Source organism: Cryptomeria japonica, chromosome 5, assembly GCF_030272615.1.
Source record: "Cryptomeria japonica chromosome 5, Sugi_1.0, whole genome shotgun sequence".
NCBI classification, from domain to species: domain Eukaryota; kingdom Viridiplantae; phylum Streptophyta; class Pinopsida; order Cupressales; family Cupressaceae; genus Cryptomeria; species Cryptomeria japonica.
Window position 1 is genome coordinate 442,895,812 of NC_081409.1, and position 19,486 is coordinate 442,915,297.

Consider the following 19,486-nt stretch of genomic DNA (forward strand, 5'->3'; position numbering starts at 1 on the left):
AGACCTAATTGTCATTTTCACATTTCTAATTCGTCTTCTAGGGTTTCATGATTCAATCATTTAACCTAATTTGTCATTTCTTCCTTTAGGATTAAATAAATTACTTATTTATCCTAAGTTTCCTTATTACAATTAAATCTTCATTTAATTGTCTAATTATTCCTCTTTGTGAATTGATTAATAAATGAAAAATTATTAATTAATTCACTAAATCCTAATTTCTAATTTCTTTCAATTTCTAATTTCCTATTTTCATTATTCTCTAATTTCCTAATTTCTTAATTCTTAAATTCAATTTTCTCCTATTTCTTTCCTAAATTTATGGCAATGACATAGAAATTTGTCATAAAATGTCATAAATTGTCATAAAATTCTTGACATAGAAATGTGTCATAGAATTTGTCATAAAATGTCATAAATTGTCATAAAATTCTTGACATAGAAATGTGTCATAGAATTTGTCATGAATTTGTCATAAAATGTCATAAATTCTTGACATAGAAATTTGTCATGAATTGTCATAAGCCTTGCATAGCAATTTGTCATAGATATGCTATTATTGATTTGAATTTCTATTCAAATCTCTTTCATACTAATTGGCTCATTTATCCAATTCTTCTATAAATTGGATGTTTTCTTCAATCAAATCCTTCATGAATCTCGAATTTTTACCGAACCTTCGTTTCTAGTACTCTTGAGCCTTTTTGCTTTCAAATTGTGTGAGCACTTGTAGGTGAGATCCACAAAACTATTGAAGAGGAAAGAACAACAATGGAGCCGCATGGAAGAAGCATATGGTTTGCATAATTTTACTTTTGAATGCTTTGTTTCCATACCTCTATTGAATGTGCTTTGGAATTAGGTTCATTTCATGAGTATTCCTTTGATTATGTTATCATGTCTTGTGTTTTTGATTGATCTACTTATGTTTTGATGATTCCTAATTTCTACCCCACATTAAATGGTGAACCTGACGTGAATACTAACCTTCTAACCATCTTACTGTGTTTTGGAGTGCTTCTAAGCTGATATGCAGGTCAAAAAACTCAAAAACAGGGCCGTGCAGGGTATTCTGGACACTTCTGCGCCTGTGTTAAGCATCTTGCGCCTGTGTTGAAGAGTCTTGCGCCTGTGTCAAGACATTCTGCGCTTGTGTTTGACAACTTGCGCCTGTGTCATGACTTCTGCGCCTGTGTAAAGTCCAGATCAGAGGGTAAAAAAATGCAGTTTCTTTGCAATTTTTGATGTTTTTGCATTCTGTTTTCTATGTTTTGGATTTTGGTACTGATTATTTGTGCAGGATCTTGTCTTACGCATGACAAAGACTAAAAATCAAATTACTAACGTGTGTTATGCAGATTCGATGGTCAAAGACTACAAATCAAACTTCTGACATGTGTTTTGCAGGTTGCCTTGGAGAAACAACCAAATTGTGTGTTTGAGTTTTCTAATTAGGCACTTAGTGATTTTTTTAAATAGGTTGGAAATGAACCCTTGTTTGCTTTGTTTTCTAAGTATGACATTGGAGTAGGAGAGTATGCTCTCATCCTTTATAGGGTGATCAGAAATCCAGATCTTCAATACCATGCTTGTCTTGTTGATTGTTTGTCTCCATTAGAGGGCCTGCCTTCCCAACCACTTTGCTTTAGCAAGCAAGTGATAATCGTGAGAAGGGAACGACCCAAAGTGAGTACGGCTAGAATTCCTGGGCATTCTAACTCACTATAAACAAATACCTGATGAGCGAAAGCTTTGAAGGAAGTGTTACGTGGGAATTGTAGTTACTTGGGAAGTGATGCCCCTTGAAACTCTTTCTCATATCAACATCTAAGTAGGGCCTCTTGGTCTAAATCGCGCTTGCATGACTACATTTGTTGGTATCTTGATGGGCTTAATGTCTCAATCATGCTTGCATGACATCAAGGAGTAATGCTTAACAGAAATCCTTACTACATACCTTGTTTTTAGAGGCCAAAAACCCTTCTAGTTGCTTGAGAAGGACAAATTCGGATACTTGGAAGAGATACTAAGTTCGCCATGGGGAGATTCCATGGGGACTGATGCTTGGCTGCCCTGAGAAGTGAGTGCCGTGGAGGGGAGCCCGTGGGGTCAAGCATCTATGTATTCTCCTTGAATCCCATAATGAGTCTACCTCTCAAGTACCTAATGTCTTTGCCTACCATAGGGAATGTGGAAATGAGCATGATTGCCTTGAGTCTAAGTTGCAATATCTTGTATTCTTTGATTGTCAAAAGTTGAATCCCATTTCAAAAGCAAAACACATTGATCAAAACAAGATTAAACACAAGAGACATTCATCCAACAAACATTCAACAAGATTCAAAGATCATCTTCCTAAAACATGGTTGTCAAACATTTGTCAAGATCTTGTCTCAACATTCATGTCACTTACATTTAGGTTCATCCTAGGTTTGCATTTTGTAAGATCATTGCCAAGGTTAGGTTTCACCTAAGTCATACTCCTTTGCATATCAATAAGGGTCATCCACTTGCATATGTCCTCTTGCATTAAAGTCATACCATTGTCATACATTCATATTTCCATACCCTAAGTCTCTTCATTAAGCCTAAGTCATTGTCATATCATATTAAGATCATTTGCATATTAATAATCCTTTTGCATATAGTGTCAAACCTAGATCTTGTCATACTTGAGTAATCCAAATCTTTGGTAAACCCTAAGTCATTGTTAAGAAGTCTAGACCTTATCACATCTTTTGTCCTTTTGTCATCAATATCATTTCGTCAAACCTAGCTTAGTATCCAAGCATATAGGGGAGACATTGTCATCTTGTCCTTTGTCATTTAAGTCCTTTTGTCCTTTGAGGTCTAGACATCATTTCAATTTCCTAAAGGTCCATCTCTTAGATTTGCATTTCAAAAGTTTGTCAAAATCTTCAAAAACACCAAAAACATAGATTGCATTTTCATTTATTTAGTTTGCATTTAGTTGCATATCATATATTGTCTTTGAAAAATTCCAAAAAAATAAAAATTTTGCATTTGCATAAGTGACATGCCTGTTGAGATAAGATCAAGATCTAAGAAGATGAGTGAATCAATGTATCAATCCATGGATAACATAGTAAATTCATAGTTTCAAACTAGTCAAACAGTGCAAGTTGAAGGTTCATTAAACACATCTCTACCACCATATGGAATGGTTCAACTTGGACCACCTCTATTATATGAACCAGTGTTTGTACCTATGAAACCAGGACATGGGAGTGTTCAACCAACTCCAAGAGGAAATGCACCTTTCGATTGGAATCAGTCCAGCTTGCAACAGGAAATACAAACATTGTATGAAGAACCAACTCTATCTCAAGGATTTGGTTCAGATCAAGGCATTCACCAAGAAACAAATCCAAATGTCCAACCAGACTCTTCATCCGATTTCGATGTCTCTGATGATGTTGTTATGTACCTTAAGGATCCAAAGTTGACAAAAAAGATGGATAAATTCTTGAATAAGCTCTTTAAGAGGTTCCCACAAAAATATCTTGACATGATGAGTAATGTGACCTCCTCAAGTAAGCAAATTAATGTGCAAAAACAACAAGGCGGTGAGTTGTTAGGTTTCTCTCTACATCCAAATGATGAAAATGTGCAACAAGAACTCCAACCCACCTTGATGAGTAAACGTGCTTCAAAGGCATTGACAGTGACTATTCCTCAAAAGTCCACACTCAAAATAATAAACAATCCATTGTTTAATGCAACACCTTTAACACCAGATCAAATGAAGGCCACACAAATGTTGATGACAGGTGTCCCTCAACAAGAAGTGATTCCTCGAATACCAAAAAGTGGACCCAAATCTAAGATGCAAGAAAGCTTTATGATTGGAATGTCTGATCTTGCAAATGTTCAAATTGCCTTTCCTTCATGCCAAAGCATTAAGCCCTTGCCAAAATCCCCCATGCATATTCAAAGTCCAACTCCATGTCAAGAGGATAGTTTAGAGCATGAAGAAATGTGTCTTGAAACAGATCAAGATCAAGATCCCAAAACCTTATCATCCCATCCAATTGTTGACCAGGACCCCATCTTCCCACACATTCATAATGATCCTCCTATCACTATCCATTCTATCCAAGAGAACAACACCTTTTCAAGTCCTATAGACACTCCATTCCCCGGGCAAGATCAAGATATCCCAGTCCCTTCGATCCCAAAGGATCCCATTCAATTTAATGAGCAAAATGTCCTTTCAAATCCCATTGACATTCCACTTCCTCAGAAAGATCAAGATATCCCTTCCATCCTTTCCGATGATCCCATTGAAAGTCAAGAGCAAAGCACCTTTAAAGAGGATTCCAATGATCTTCCTCCTTGTCAAGATCAAATTATTCCTTCAGATCCTCCACAAGATCCACTTGTTCCTCCATCTCCACATCCTAATCTAGCATATCCACTCCAAGAGTGCATTTCTTTTGGTGATCCCATTATTTCTCCCATTCCATCTCTTGAAGAGCCTGTCATTGAACCATGTCCACTACACAATCCTAGTCTCTGTTGTGATCCTAATCCCCTTAGTGATCCTGACACCCTTCATGATTCTAATGTGTCAGTGCAAGATGTTCATGAACCCTCGACATGCATAATGGGTTCTTCCACTTTGGTGCAATCTGATCCACTTCAAGATCTCATTGTTTCTCTCATATCATATCCACCTCATAATGGACTTGCGTCTTCTTCCGAAAGAAAAGAGTATCCTATTAGTCAAAATATTGATAAAGGCAAAGGGGTAGACCTTTATAAGAAAGAATCCCTTCATGTCAAAGAAAATATTAAGGGTCATGGCCTCAATAAAATCACTCAAAGCGTTGGTATCCCTTCAAAGTCAAAATCCAAATGTCCACCTTCCCCATCATCGCTTCCATCCATTCTAGGTCCCTACATTCCTCCATCTCCTATGCAACATCAGCAAAGGCACACATCTTGGAGAACCTTCCATCCATGCCACATGCCTCCATATCATTCCCATCCACAACAACATTCATTCCCTCTTCCAAGCAATTTGGATGCCAAGTATAAGCATCATAAGTCTAGAAATCCACATGTATTCAAAGATCAACATGTCCAATATAATCGACATGTCAAAACAAAGAACAATATGATCTATAAAGAAAAAGAAAAATACAAAAGGCCACAAAGGCCCACTGAGCAAAATCAAGCAAAGTCAAAATATATATGGGTTCCTAAGTCCCTTGTGCAAGCAATGCACTCCAAGGAACCACAAAAGCAAGAAAAATCAAAAACCATGTGGATCCCTAAGCGGCTCCTTGAAGCACAAAAGCCTAAAGAAACATCCAACTTGGCATCCAAAATTGCTATTCCTCCATCCAAACCTCTCAAATTTGTTCCTCCACCGCCTTCTTCATCCATTTTGGGCCGTTATGTCCCAAAATCCCAAGCTATTCCTCCATCCAAATCTCACAATCTGAAGTCCATTTTTCCTCCATCAGTCCATCACCCCTCAAGGTGTGTGCCAATGTTGATCTTGCCTTCATTTCCATCCACTGAAACCCAATTCTTCCAATACCCTATCCATTATCCAATGCATATTTTCCATCCTTCGATCCCTCTCGTCCAATCCTTTGCATAAATCCTGGCCTTAGTTTCATCTCATTTTCCATGTCCTTATCCTACCAACGTCTTTGAGCATACTTTTAAAGGTCATGGTCCATTCTTTTCAAGGCTACTATCCAAACAAAAAGACGCTTGAGTCCTTCTTCCATCCCCTATCATGTGTCCGTCTTCTTCTATTGAAAAAGTCAAAATACAAAAAAAGAAAAAAAAGTGAAAAAAAGAAAGACAAAAGAAAAAAGTAAAGAAAAATAATTCGTCCACTGGTGAAAACCTGGCAAACAGGCGCTTTGGGCAAGTACCATGGTGAAAACCTGGCAATCAGGCGCCATGAGTAATGAGATTATTGCTCTGTCATCTATCATGACTTCTAGATATGCTTTCTCTTGACCACTTTGTCATGCCTATCTTGATCTCGACCTAATGTTCTATTCCAAGTCTGTTATTGGTCAACATCGCTGTCTTGTCTACACTAGTTTCTTGTACATATGTGTTGGTCCTAGTCTATGTGTCTTTCAAATGCGCATTAGGTGCCTTCCCCTTGTCATGATCGGTCACTGGAGCTTTTGAATCGCAAAATGTCCTGAAAAAAGTCATAAAAATTGAAAAATGTCATGAAAAAATTCATAAAAATCTCAAAAAATGACCTGAAATAAGATCATAAAAATTGAAAAAAGTCCTGAAAAAAAAAAAAAATTCTAAAAATTTCAAAAATGTCCTGAAGAAATCCATAAAAATCGAAAAATGTCCTGAAAAAATTCTAAAAATCAAATAAAGTCCTGAAAAAATGAACAAAAAAATAAATAAATTGTAAAACTCCAAAAAACCAAAAACATGCATTTTTGCAATAATTATCCCTTTTGTGCATCGACAGATCACTGAGCATTCCTCCAATGACATTCGCAATCATACGCTATGCTTTAATGAAATCATGCTTTAACAGATGAACTTTTTCAATCCAAACCAAACATTCAACCTGATCACAATTGTCATCTCAATCGAATATCAGCATTGATATCATTTGTCCTTGTCACATTATCATGGGTCTTATACAGGGTGTGGTATACTCAAAACCAGACTGTGTCCTGTCTTAGACGGGGTACCGCATTTCCTGAAACCAGACAACATGATCGTCCTATCAGCACGTTCAACTTTTGACAATGAAGATCAAGATGTTTGTTTGATTGGCTTGAATTTGTGAGTCTTCTCTTTTTATTGATTTATCTTTGGCTTCGATCATGTCCCTATGTTGCTCGATGATGTCACTGAGTGATTTAGAGTAACCGGGATGGCTCATGATCCTTTTCTTTTTTGATTATGATTGTCGTTTGTCTGTGATGTGTCTGTCTTTTGCAAATCGGGTTGCATTTCAGCTCTGGCCTTCAATGCCATGATGCTACGCATCCATTTTGCTAAATAAAAATAAAGGTTCTCACCTACAAAGTGCATTACTGAAAGCAAATTTTCATCATCTCTAATTGTCCTCTGTCTTATTTCTTCTTACTAACACTTCTTCCGTCCGGTCGGATAGTCAGTTCGGTCTAGTGCTCCGATATCCAAAACCATATTGTGTCCTGCATCCATTTGGTTAGTACATTTGCATTCCATTACATATTACATCACGCATTTTATACATTTCATATTATAAATACATCCAAAGTACATACAATGCATTCATACATGTTCATAAACCAGTACATAAGTCATCCATACATAGCAAAATCACTACATCAGTCATAACATATTGCATCCATCATATCGATGCCTATCATATCACATATCATCATAATGTCGGAGTACAAAATCGGACTGTTTGTCCTAAGTATGGCCCGCAGGCTGACTACATAATGGCAAACTACATGATGTCCACTGTCTGTCATATGGAGCACGTGCCTCTGTCACTGGGTGCTCCCTCTGTCCTCCTCATCCCTGCCATGTCTCGCAGATGATGTACCTGGTCCTGGTCCTGGCTGCGGTGGTCTCATCGGTCCACTCCCTCCTATGCTGCTCAATGATCTCCGAGAGCGTGACCTGCTCTCTGTCCTCGATCGTGCCCGATATGAAGGTGCTCTCCGCTCCGGTGGAACTGCACCCTCATATAGTGTCCTCCAGTACAGTCTCTCCTCGCCGGTCTCTACTAGCATCTGTGCCATCTCCCGTGCACTGGCATCCCTAATCGATCCAATGAACTCAGCGACTCTCTGTCCCTCTCGCTGTGCCTGAGCTATGGCTGTATCCCGAGCCTCTGTGAGTCTGGCTATCTCCGCTCTGAACTGCTCATGCTGTCTCTCCAATGTTGCAATATAATCCTGCTGGCTCGCTATGGTAGCCCTGTACATGTCTATCTCCTCTGTCCTAGCTATCTCTGGCTCTATGGGAATATCCTGCAAAGTCTCCTGATCCGCTAAGTCTGGCTCCTCATCGTCCTCACCACACATCGCTGCTCATACTCGGTCGCCATAGTCTCCCACCGAATCTCCCTCTCGACAATGTCTAGATGCTCTGCGTCACACTCCAACAGTCTGCATAACGCGTCTCTCCCTGTCACTGGGTCGTACTCTATCATCTCCCCATGTATAGGAATGCGGAGGATGCGCCATACATCCTCTAGAGTCACTGTCGCCTCGCCAGTCGCCAAATGGAATGAGGAAGTCTCCGAATGCCATCGCTCTACCAATGCGGTAAGCAATCCTGTGTTTGCCCTAATTTCGGGCCTATATGTGATGTAATACAATCCCAGTCCAGCTAATGTGTCTCTCTCTGTGCTCCTGAGTCTATGTCGTAGCATGAAACAATCGGGGCATCATTTTGTCAGTTTTAGGGTTTGTTCCTACGGGTTGCATGTCTTCATTTTCATGATCAAATCAGAGTGTTTTTCATCCACATTACCCTATCCTATCCTTCCCACCCCCTGTCAGGTCATTTGCATGCAATTTCAAGTCAAAACTAAGGATTTTATGCCAACTTGCGCCTGTGTTTGAGAAGCTGCGCCTGTGTTAGATGAATTGCGCTTGTGTCTTCCTACACAAGCGCAGAACTCCTTACACAAGCGCAGGTTTAGCCTACACAAGCGCAAGAGACCATTTTGGTATCCCCTGTGGGCCCCGCAATGTCCCGTAAGCCATCAAAATTCATGAAATTCAAAACATGGGTTTTCGAGATACATACCGCTGCTCCTGCATCCTCCGGTCGTCTGAATGTGCGTACACGTTCTCCAAGGTGATCCGCCGTTGGAATGTTCGCCATCTGTCTGCAAGTGTCCTTGTCCAGAGCAACAAATCCTCCTCTTTCGCTACTGCAAATGAGTCATTTTCACCCTCTTGGTCCCATTTATAGCTCTTTGTCATTGCATAGATGGACGTGCGTCCTCTCCATCTTATGTTGGTCGCGGTCTTGTGCTCCTTAAATTGCTTGTTTGTCATGCATCCGATCTCCGCTTGTCAGTCCGTTCGATCCTGTCATTTTTATCGATCAATTGGCCTCTTTTCTGCATGTTTCCGGCCAATTCCTCGAGGGGGCATGCATATGTCATTGTTATTGTCTGGGGCATTTTCATATGTCATTATTATTGTCTGGGGCATTTCGTTATTGTTCTTTGAAACAACGCTCAGAATCACATTGTCTCAAAGAGGGGCAAAATGTAGACACCCAAAAATGGTCAACGCTTGCAAGGTCATACTTTAACATTTGCGCATTGCCTCATTTTAGGTTTTTGCATCGCATTAACATTTCTCCTATGTCACGCACTTGGTCTTTATCATTTGCGAACATCGAGTCATTCTTCTACATTCTTCATTCATCTCGCCTTCGAATTTGGTCTTGTCGACAACATTATCCAATCATGATTTTGATCGATTTTTATCTTATTGCATCAATGAGCATGCTTATTTGTCATCATTTTGGACATCGTCAATCCTAATTAGGGTTTTGTCCTCCTGTCAATCTTATCAATCTTATCATCAATCTTATCATTTTGGACATCGTCAATCCTAATTAGGGTTTTGTCCTGTTTTCAATCTTATCATTTGGCGATCGGTTTATCAATCTTCTCGATTTATCATCAATCCTTCAATCTTGTCATTTTGCGATCGATTTGTCATCGATCGTGGATCTTGCAATCTATTTTGTCAATTTTGTCATTTTTCAACCGATTTGTCATCGATCGTTATTTGTCTCAATTGTGTCAATTTGGATCAATTTGTCATTGTTCCTCGTCAATTGGCGCATCTATCAATCAAATCATTTTGTCGCATTGGTCATTTATCAAATCAAAACATGATCAAGTCAATTATAGACCTAATTGTCATTTTCACATTTCTAATTCGTCTTCTAGGGTTTCATGATTCAATCATTTAACCTAATTTATCATTTCTTCCTTTAGGATTAAATAAATTACTTATTTATCCTAAGTTTCCTTATTACAATTAAATCTTCATTTAATTGTCTAATTATTCCTCTTTGTGAATTGATTAATAAATGAAAAATTATTAATTAATTCACTAAATCCTAATTTCTAATTTCTTTCAATTTCTAATTTCCTATTTTCATTATTCTCTAATTTCCTAATTTCTTAATTCTTAAATTCAATTTTCTCCTATTTCTTTCCTAAATTTATGGCAATGACATAGAAATTTGTCATAAAATGTCATAAATTGTCATAAAATTCTTGACATAGAAATGTGTCATAGAATTTGTCATAAAATGTCATAAATTGTCATAAAATTCTTGACATAGAAATGTGTCATAGAATTTGTCATGAATTTGTCATAAAATGTCATAAATTCTTGACATAGAAATTTGTCATGAATTGTCATAAGCCTTGCATAGCAATTTGTCATAGATATGCTATTATTGATTTGAATTTCTATTCAAATCTCTTTCATACTAATTGGCTCATTTATCCAATTCTTCTATAAATTGGATGTTTTCTTCAATCAAATCCTTCATGAATCTCGAATTTTTACCGAACCTTCGTTTCTAGTACTCTTGAGCCTTTTTGCTTTCAAATTGTGTGAGCACTCGTAGGTGAGATCCACAAAACTATTGAAGAGGAAAGAACAACAATGGAGCCGCATGGAAGAAGCATATGGTTTGCATAATTTTACTTTTGAATGCTTTGTTTCCATACCTCTATTGAATGTGCTTTGGAATTAGGTTCATTTCATGAGTATTCCTTTGATTATGTTATCATGTCTTGTGTTTTTGATTGATCTACTTATGTTTTGATTATGTTATCAAATCTCTTAAAATATACACAATGATCAGAATGACATCTATGATAACCGTGTTCAACCATGAAACTATCAAATTTTAAATACCATTGTCGGGGTGCTTGCTTTAGGCCATACAGACTTTTCTTCAACCTCCACACCAAGTTCTCCTTACCTTTGACCTCATATCCCTGTGGTTGCAACATGTAAATTTCCTCCTCCAAATCTCCATGGAGAAAAGCTGTTTTGACATCTAATTGTTCGAGATGTAAATCATCTGTAGCCACAAGACTAAGTACAGTTCTAATTGAAGTCATTTTTACAACTGGAGAAAATATTTCATCATAATCTATACCCTTTTTCTGTGCAAAACCTTTTACCACAAGTTTGGCCTTATATATTTTCTGACCTCCTTCCTCCTCCTTCAGCCGATAAACCCATTTGTTAGGCAAGACTTTTTTTCTGCAGGTAAAGGGACTAAGTCCCAAGTCTTATTTTTCATCAAGGAGTCCATCTCCTCTTCCATGCCTAGCTCCCACTTTTGTTTGGCATCTACCTGCATTGCTTCTTCATATTCTTCTGGTTCACCAGAATCCGTTAATAAAATAGAATACAAAGAAGGAGAAAATCTTTCAGGGGGTCTACTTGTCCTCGTAGAACGTCTAACACTTGCAGGAGTTTGTGAGACAATCTGTTGTTGCTAAGCATCAGGTACCTGTGGCATTTCATTTTTAGGAATCTCATCCAGCACCACATATTCTTGTTTGTCCTATTCATGCTTCTTTTCCTGCATCTGTTCTTTATACATAACCTTCTTATTGAATATAACATCTCTACTCTTAATTATTTTCTTATTTTCAAAATCTCATAATCGATAGCCATATTCATCTATCCCATATCCAATGAAGGTACATTTCTGAGATTTAGCATCAAGTTTGGTTTTGTTTTCTTTATCAACATGGACAAAAGCTTCACAACCAAAAGTTTTTAGAAAAGAATAATTTACCTTTTTACCAGTCCATGCCTCCTCTGGAATACCACCATTCAAAGGGGTTGAAGGTCCTCTATTTATCAAATAGATAGCAGTATGTACAACATCTGCCCAAAAATGTAAGGGCGAACCAACATGCAATCTCATGCTCCTCACGCATTCCATGATAGTCCTATTCATTCTCTCTGACACACCATTTTCCTGTAGAGTTCCTGGAACTGTCTTCTGCTTTTGAATCCCATTTAAGGAGCAGTAATCTTCAAATGCTTTGCTGCAATACTCACCTCCATTATCCAATCTGAGACACTTCAACTTTTTTTCTGTCTCATTCTCAACCAAAGCTTTCTATTTCTTAAAAGTTTAAAAAACATCTGATTTTTGTTTTAGGAAATATACCCATGTTTTTCTGGTTGAGTCATCAATAAAAATAACATAATAACAAGAGCCACTAAGAGATGATACCTGAGCCAGTCCCCATACATCTGAATGTACAAGCTCTAACTTCTCACTCTTCTTCTCTTTCCCAACCTTGAGAAATTTGACTCTTTTCTGTTTACTATAAACACAGTTTTCACAGAACTCTAAATCAATCTTCTTTAGTCATGGCAATAGATTTTTGGAGTGAAGGGTTTTCATCCCTTTCTCACTCATGTGCCCAAGCCTATGGTGCCACATTATCGAATCTGTTCTTGCAACATTTATTGTTGTTGTCCCTATAGTAACTTTATCTATAGCAGCTAGGGTAGAGTAAGTGTTACCTGTACACAGATATAATGTGCCTACCTTCACACCTTTAGCTATTACTATTGATCCTTTAGCGACCTTCCACATACTGTCTAAGAGGGTAACTATGCAACCTTCACTACCTAGTTGCCCTGCAGAAATTAAATTTCTTCTTAAATTAGGAACATGTCTTACCTCCTGCAGAAACCAGTCATTTCCATTCTGCAACTTGATCTTTATCTTTCCTTTTCCAACAATTTGACAAGGCTTATCATCACCCAAATATACCTGTCCAAAATCACCTTGAACATAAGCTAGAAAATATTTTCTATGGGGTGTAGCATGAAATGAAGCCCCAAAATCTATTATCCAGAAATCATTAACATTATCCAAACATAAGATTAAAACATCTTGTAAAGTATTACTTGCAATATTAGCTTCCTTACTGTCATTTTTATTTTTGTCTCCTTCTTTGTTTTTTCGAGACCAACAGTCTTTCTTTAGATGACTAGGCTTTCCGCAGTACCAGCAATCTTTCTTTCCTCTAGATTGAGAGCGTCCTTTTTTTGACTTCCCTCATGACTTCTCATTCCCAGGGCCTTTTCCTCTTTCCTTTGATCTTCCTCTGTTCTCCACATTCAAAACACTACCCGATGATGTTGGAGTCTCACCTATGCTTTTCCTTTGCATTTCCTCGCTTAGGATAACACCAACAATATCATCAAATACCAAAGTATTTTTACCAAAGACAGAGTTACTTACAGCCATAACCAAGCTATTCCAGCTTTCTGGCAAAGAACATAAAATCAAGAGAACCCTAGCCTCTTCTGCAAAAGTAATTTTTACCGAAGACAATTGACTGGTAATTGTATTAAATTCATTTAAGTGCTCCGCTACAGATCCTCCCTCACTCATTTTCAAATTAAACAGACGCTTCATAAGAAATACCTTATTCGAAGCCGAGAGTTTCTCATACAACTTAGCCAATGTCGCCATCAAATCTACAGTCGTTTTTGCTTCTGTTATATTGAATGCTACAGATGGTGCAAGACACAATTGAATGGATCCTAGAGCCTTTCTATCTAAAATGTCCCACTCTTCATCTGACATTGTGGTCGCTTTCTTTGCATTTCCTTCTAATGGCTGCCACAAATCCTTTTGATATAGGTAATCCTCCATCTGCATTTTCCATAACTGATAATTCTGGCCGTTAAACTTTTCGACCTTGAATTTGGAATCCTCCATTGCTCCCACTCAAATATGAAAGTCCTGCCAATTTACAGAAAACCTCGCTCTGATACCAATTGTTAGGGTTTCAAGCATATCCGAAGCAAATATGAACTAACAATTATATGCAGATTTAAATACAAAAGATAAAGAAATAAAATAGGACACGAATAACACAAAGATTTAACATGGTTCACTCAGAATGGGTTACGTCCACCATACACAGTCGTCCAATCTTTCTTATTATCTAACAAAAACAGTACATCAACCTTACAATGCCTTAAGCATCCCAGCTGCTTATAACATGCGTTTTTAGGGAAACAAACAAAGTCGGTTTTCATCAACGAAAAACGACAATTTTTTTTTTTTCGAGGGCTCTCGCCCCTGAACCCCCGCTTCTCTCGGGGGCTGTTGCCCTCGAACCCTTGCTCGAGGCCTGGGCCGACCCCAGACCCCCGCGAGGATACGTGTTGAGTGTACAGTACTTTGCTGATCAGTCGCCACATTTCAACACAAAGTGCTCAGAAAAAGGCCTATCCCTAGGTGCACAAAAAAAACTTCTGAAACCTCAAATCTACTTCCAATGCAAAAACATTCAAAACAAGAACAGGTAGCTGCAGATCTGAAGCTCTAATACTATGTGAGAGTTGAGAAATACAACACCACAGGAGTCCAAATGATCTCTGCAAGCTGAATAAACCTGTTACAAGGAGAAGTAAGGAAGCAACAGAGAAAAATCAAAATACACAGGAAATGCTCAAAAAGATGAGAGCTCTGTATTCACCAAAAAAATGTGTAATGGAATAATACAAAAGAAAAGAATTCAACCTCTAATAGGTCAAGAAACCCTAAAAGGGAAAACCCTAGGCTTGCACATTAATTATTATGCATGTAATGTTAGCTTAAGCGTAAAAGAGATAAATGAGAACTTAATTAACTAAACAAATGTCATTTAATTAATCAAGTAAAGACCCGATTACTCTAACATTAATTATGGGAAAATGATAATTTGAAATCTTCCTTTATTTTAGTGGACAATTACTAATCAGGGATAAAAAATAAGTCATGAAAAAGGGAGGTATTGAACACATTGACAAAAGTGTGTGGTGTCTCCACAAATTTCTTTCCCTTTTAAAACATTTGTCTCCGATTTTTCCCTCCAAATTTTATCCAATTAAAAATAAATATAGTTCAAAGAATAAAATTTAACTTATGCTTGAAATAAATAGAAAAATATTTATGAGGCCACCAGTGCCACAAATAACTACTTTGAGCAATGACTATTAGTCAAAATAAGCTAATAAGATGTCTTCATATGGTAAGTGTGTTTTCATCTTAAATTTGAGAGTATTCCTATTCAAACATTTAATTATGGGAGAAGGGCCATTTGAAATCTTTCCCTATTTTAGTGAAACATATTGTGTGGGAAAAAGAAAGGTTGGAAATAAATAGCAATTACATATTGACAAAAATGTCACATAACTCATTTTTCACATTTATCTCCATTTTCCTTTCCAAATTTTATTTACACAAATTATTATTAATAGCTTAAAATTTTATTCATTTTAATAATTTAAAAAAAATAAAATTTAAAATATAAAAAAATAAAATATTGATAAGACTACCAACTCCTCAAATAATTTCTTAAAAAATTAAGGAATGACTCCGACCAAAACAAACTAATGAAGCTTGGGCGTTTACTTAAGGCAAAGCGTGCATCAAGGCGTGCTTTTATATATAGAGTACGTCGCGTAGGGCATTAAAGTTTACTTTTTGATTCGCGAATATTCTGCAGCTCTAGATTTGGAATCCTTCAAGTGACGTATTATCTAAACTCATCAACGGCTCAGGTAGCTTCAAACTCTCTGTGGTGATTTCCAGCCGTTCAAACAATCTTGCGTCTTCTGCAAGTTAATGGCGGCCCCACCGTATTTAACAAGGGGTGCAGTAGCGGTGACCATCACAGGTCTATTCTTAGATTCTTAACCTTCCCTGAATTAGAGTTGGAACATTAGGTCTATATATCGTTATAGGTACAACGCAATATAATACAAATATTTGAAGTCGGTTCTGAAAATTGTTTGAAGTCTACGGCATCCATCCTTTAAAGAAGAGCCATTCTTTTGTGTGTAGGTGTCTGAGATTCTGTGTTTGGGAGGATCGAATCGTTGCTTTGAATGGTGGACAGTACATTGATGAGGCTTCCTCGATCGGTGCTGAGCAAGGGATCGAGTCCTGAAGGCCGTGCCCTATCTTTAATCACAATCGATTCACGCATGTGCCCTGTAACTACACAAATCTTGGCATTCTTGACTTGTCGCGCTACTGCTTTTTCTACTTTCAGATTCGTGGCTTGCAAAGAAGGCTGGTACTACCGTTGCATTGGAGTCGATCCTTAGGCATTTGATCCTTTGCGCTCTGCTTTGCTTGCTCTATTCTGCTCTGTTTTGATTTGATCTTTTCAGCAATTGAAGGATTCCCATGAGAGAGTCTTGGATCTGACGAGTCGCAGGCATCAGTAGGACCAGCATCATCGTCCAACTTCCCAGTGAGATTTTCTGACCTTAAAATGGCAAAGCAGGACATTTCAAAGGTGAGCTCTTTGGTCTCTGCTCCAAGCCCGACAAACCCTAACGCTAAACAGGGGAGCCCTCCAAAGAGGGATTTCAAAAATAAAACGGGAAACCCTAAAAGATTCTCTGTGTCGAAATCGTTTCCAAGCGTTGCACCGGGAACCCCGTCTTCAGGCAGTCCTGCTCGTCAAATCCCAAAGTCGCCTCTGGCTTCTATGCTTAAGAAGAATCAGGTATGTATATGCATTTATTTGAATTTTTCTGTCAGATCAGCTTCAGAACAAATAAGTAATATTGCAATTGTGACTGCAGGTAAAGGGCAATGAGGTTGACCGTCTGCTGGTGACCATAAATGTATTGGGCAGTGCTGGGCCCTTGAGATTTTTGGTGAGGTCTGATGATCCAGTGCAGAAAGTAATAGAAGGTGCCCTGAAATCATATGCTCGCGAAGGCCGTTTGCCCGTTCTTGGACACAACGCCAAGCAGTTCGAACTGTATAGTGCTAACAGCGATCATGGTCAAGGTACTGTTATCTGTCTTGAATCGTTTTCTTTTGTACACAAAACAAGTCTGAATCTTTGATAAATTTATGCATGGTTTCAAGAAATATTAGCATATTTTTAAGTTTTTGACTTGTTTAAATGGTTCATTTGAAATTATCTAACTATTAAGTGATTCAAAATGAATCATCTAAATAAATCAAAGTTCTGATTAAATAAATGGAAGCTGGAAGCTGCCCAAACCCTTAGCACACCCAACCAGCAAGAAAGATAAGTCCAAGTTTTCTCTTAGAATTGAAATTAAGCCAAAAAAATCTGGAACGTTAATAAACATCAGTAATGTTTGCATGGTTTAGACTATATCTGTGGAGAACAAAAAGGTTATAGAAAAAAAGGTACAACAAGAAGAACAATATACATTTATAGCCAATTCTGTATTAGATAGGACTTTGAACAACAGAGTTTAGGGTAGCATACTTTAGAACCAACACTGAGCGATAGGGGATAGGGGATAGAGGATAGAGGATAGAGTAGAGCACATAAGAAGATCAGAAGGATACAATTGAGACCGAACCGATAACAGCTGATAATAACTGTTTTGAGTCTTGGTGAAGAAATAATGCCTTCAAATGTGCCTGAATATTTCTTGAATAAGAGGACTGGGACACTGATTTCAATGTGAAGTCTGTATGGTAATAATATATTAGGTCCAGCTTTGAATGAGAGGACTGTGACATGAAACCTGCAAACTATCAACAAACTAGGTAAAGCCTTTTACGATTTCCATTCTTTAATGAAGCTTAGGTGTTTCTCACAAATTTAGCGACCTCTAGAATATTTTGTAAAAAGCTCGTGGGCATCAAATTAATTAAAAATTATGCATCTCTTGGACATATGTTATGATAAAGAAACGAAACTTAAGAAAACAGGATAAAAATCATGTTTTTTATTCATTGTAATAATTTCTCTAGTTTGGCTAACATCATTTTTGTAAAAACATTAGAGTCTTTCAACATTTATTTTGATAATAGCTTTTGTACAAGTTAAAGCAGACGCAGAATGTCTCTGCTCTTCATGCGTGATTCAAGTGCTTTTACTTGGGAGTTATACGGGTCTACTACAGAGTAGTTAAATTATGTATTAAAGCATCTAGAACAATTACAGGTCGTCGTAGAGAAATAGTTTAGAAATTCAAACTAATGCAAAATTTGAGATATTAGGGATATCAAGAGTTAGGAACATTTTTTAAGTTTGAAAGTGATAACTTCATTGTTGCAATTTCTGACATGTTGTTTGAAATTGGCAGCTTTGGATCCATCCCGAATAATTGGAGCTTTGGCAACAAGGAATTTTCTGTTATGTAAGAAAAATGAATCTAAACATGAGCAAGAAGAGAAGAAAGATAGCAGCTCATCTCATCTTCGTCATCATCAAAAGACCAATTTGTGGAAGAACTGTTTGAACACCATGAGCTTGAGCTTTGGAGTTTCTTGCATGTGAGTGGGCATCCATTTATGGATGTTTACTATTTGAGACTTATCATGTTCTCTTAAATTATTTGTCTTGAGAAGATTTCAATTGTGTTTATATACATATTTACACGGTTGCCAATTTAAGTGTTTGAGTGTTTGTAATCTTTGCTTCTATTCTCCTAGCAAGGTGTGGTGGAAACGTTGTATCCATACGATATATGTATTATTTCCGTGTTGCTAATTTAAAAGTGTTTTGAGTGTGTTTATAATCTCTTTTTGTATTCTCCTAGTAAGGTGTCGTGGAAACATTGTATCTGCACAATTGGTTGGTAAAATTTGCCTCTAGTTATTTAGATAAATGAAGCTTCCAAAATATCAATTGGAGCTTGAATATTTCTTGTTTTACTCGTAATATTTGGTTGTATTTTAATGTATACTATCAACGCTAAAATTGGTAGGTATTCTTACTTTTGATTTGCATTCATGTAATTATTAAAAGCCTATGAAAATGTGTTAAATGCATTTGCATAATGATTTATAAACCTGTGAAGATGGACATGGAATTGAGTAAGCTCGTTGAAATAGAAAATATGATATTTCTCTAAGATGAAAAGCATTACTTTCAAAGTTTGTTATAAATACAAGTTGGAAAGTTGGTGAATTCAATAGATCTGTGTGCATTAGAAAATTTATATTTCAATAGTTACATGCCAAACTGGTCTTTTAAGTCTCATTCGTGATGGTATTTGAACAATAGTTGACATGCAATTGATAGAGCTTGATCTAGTAAATTGTTTTTATGAAAATAGGAGAAATGATATCTTTATAATAAGCATGATATGGGAAAACCATATTCCTTAAATGTAATTTTGTAAATTTCATTCAACTTTTAGACTTTAGTTTGTGACAAGCCTAGCAACAATTCCGCTAGATTATATTTTTTTGTCTTTTTGATCTGCGATGGTGAATGGTAGATAATTCGTTGAGGGTGATTTATAGTTTGCCATGGTGAATGGCATGTTTGTCAAGGTGAACGGAATCAGGACATCAAAATACTAGTTTTTTGAGAAGAAAAAAAATAGAACTTTACCCCTAGACTTGTCTTTTTTTTGGCAAGAGGTAGTAAACTACATATACTTTTATTAATAAAGCAAATTATGACTAAGAATTACATTCT

At 37.1% G+C, this 19,486-nt stretch overlaps 1 protein-coding gene across 1 annotated transcript; it reads left to right on the top strand.

The window, feature by feature from the left end:
* The first annotated feature begins 15,733 nt into the window (after nt 1-15,733).
* On the top strand, nt 15,734-18,578 carry LOC131060618 (uncharacterized protein At4g22758). The gene is made up of 3 exons (XM_057993928.2): nt 15,734-16,570; nt 16,650-16,860; nt 18,144-18,578. The coding sequence occupies exons 1-3, from the start codon at nt 16,334-16,336 to the stop codon at nt 18,335-18,337; spliced, it is 642 nt and encodes a 213-aa protein (XP_057849911.1). The 5' UTR covers nt 15,734-16,333; the 3' UTR covers nt 18,338-18,578.
* The last annotated feature ends 908 nt before the right edge of the window (nt 18,579-19,486 follow it).

Coding starts and splice junctions, on each gene's coding strand:
- LOC131060618 (XM_057993928.2), top strand. CDS start 16,334: ATGGCAAAGCAGGACATTTCAAAGGTGAGCTCTTTGGTCTCTGCTCCA. Junction 16,571..16,649: donor CTATGCTTAAGAAGAATCAG/GTATGTATATGC, acceptor TTGTGACTGCAG/GTAAAGGGCAATGAGGTTGA. Junction 16,861..18,143: donor TAACAGCGATCATGGTCAAG/GTACTGTTATCT, acceptor TGAAATTGGCAG/CTTTGGATCCATCCCGAATA.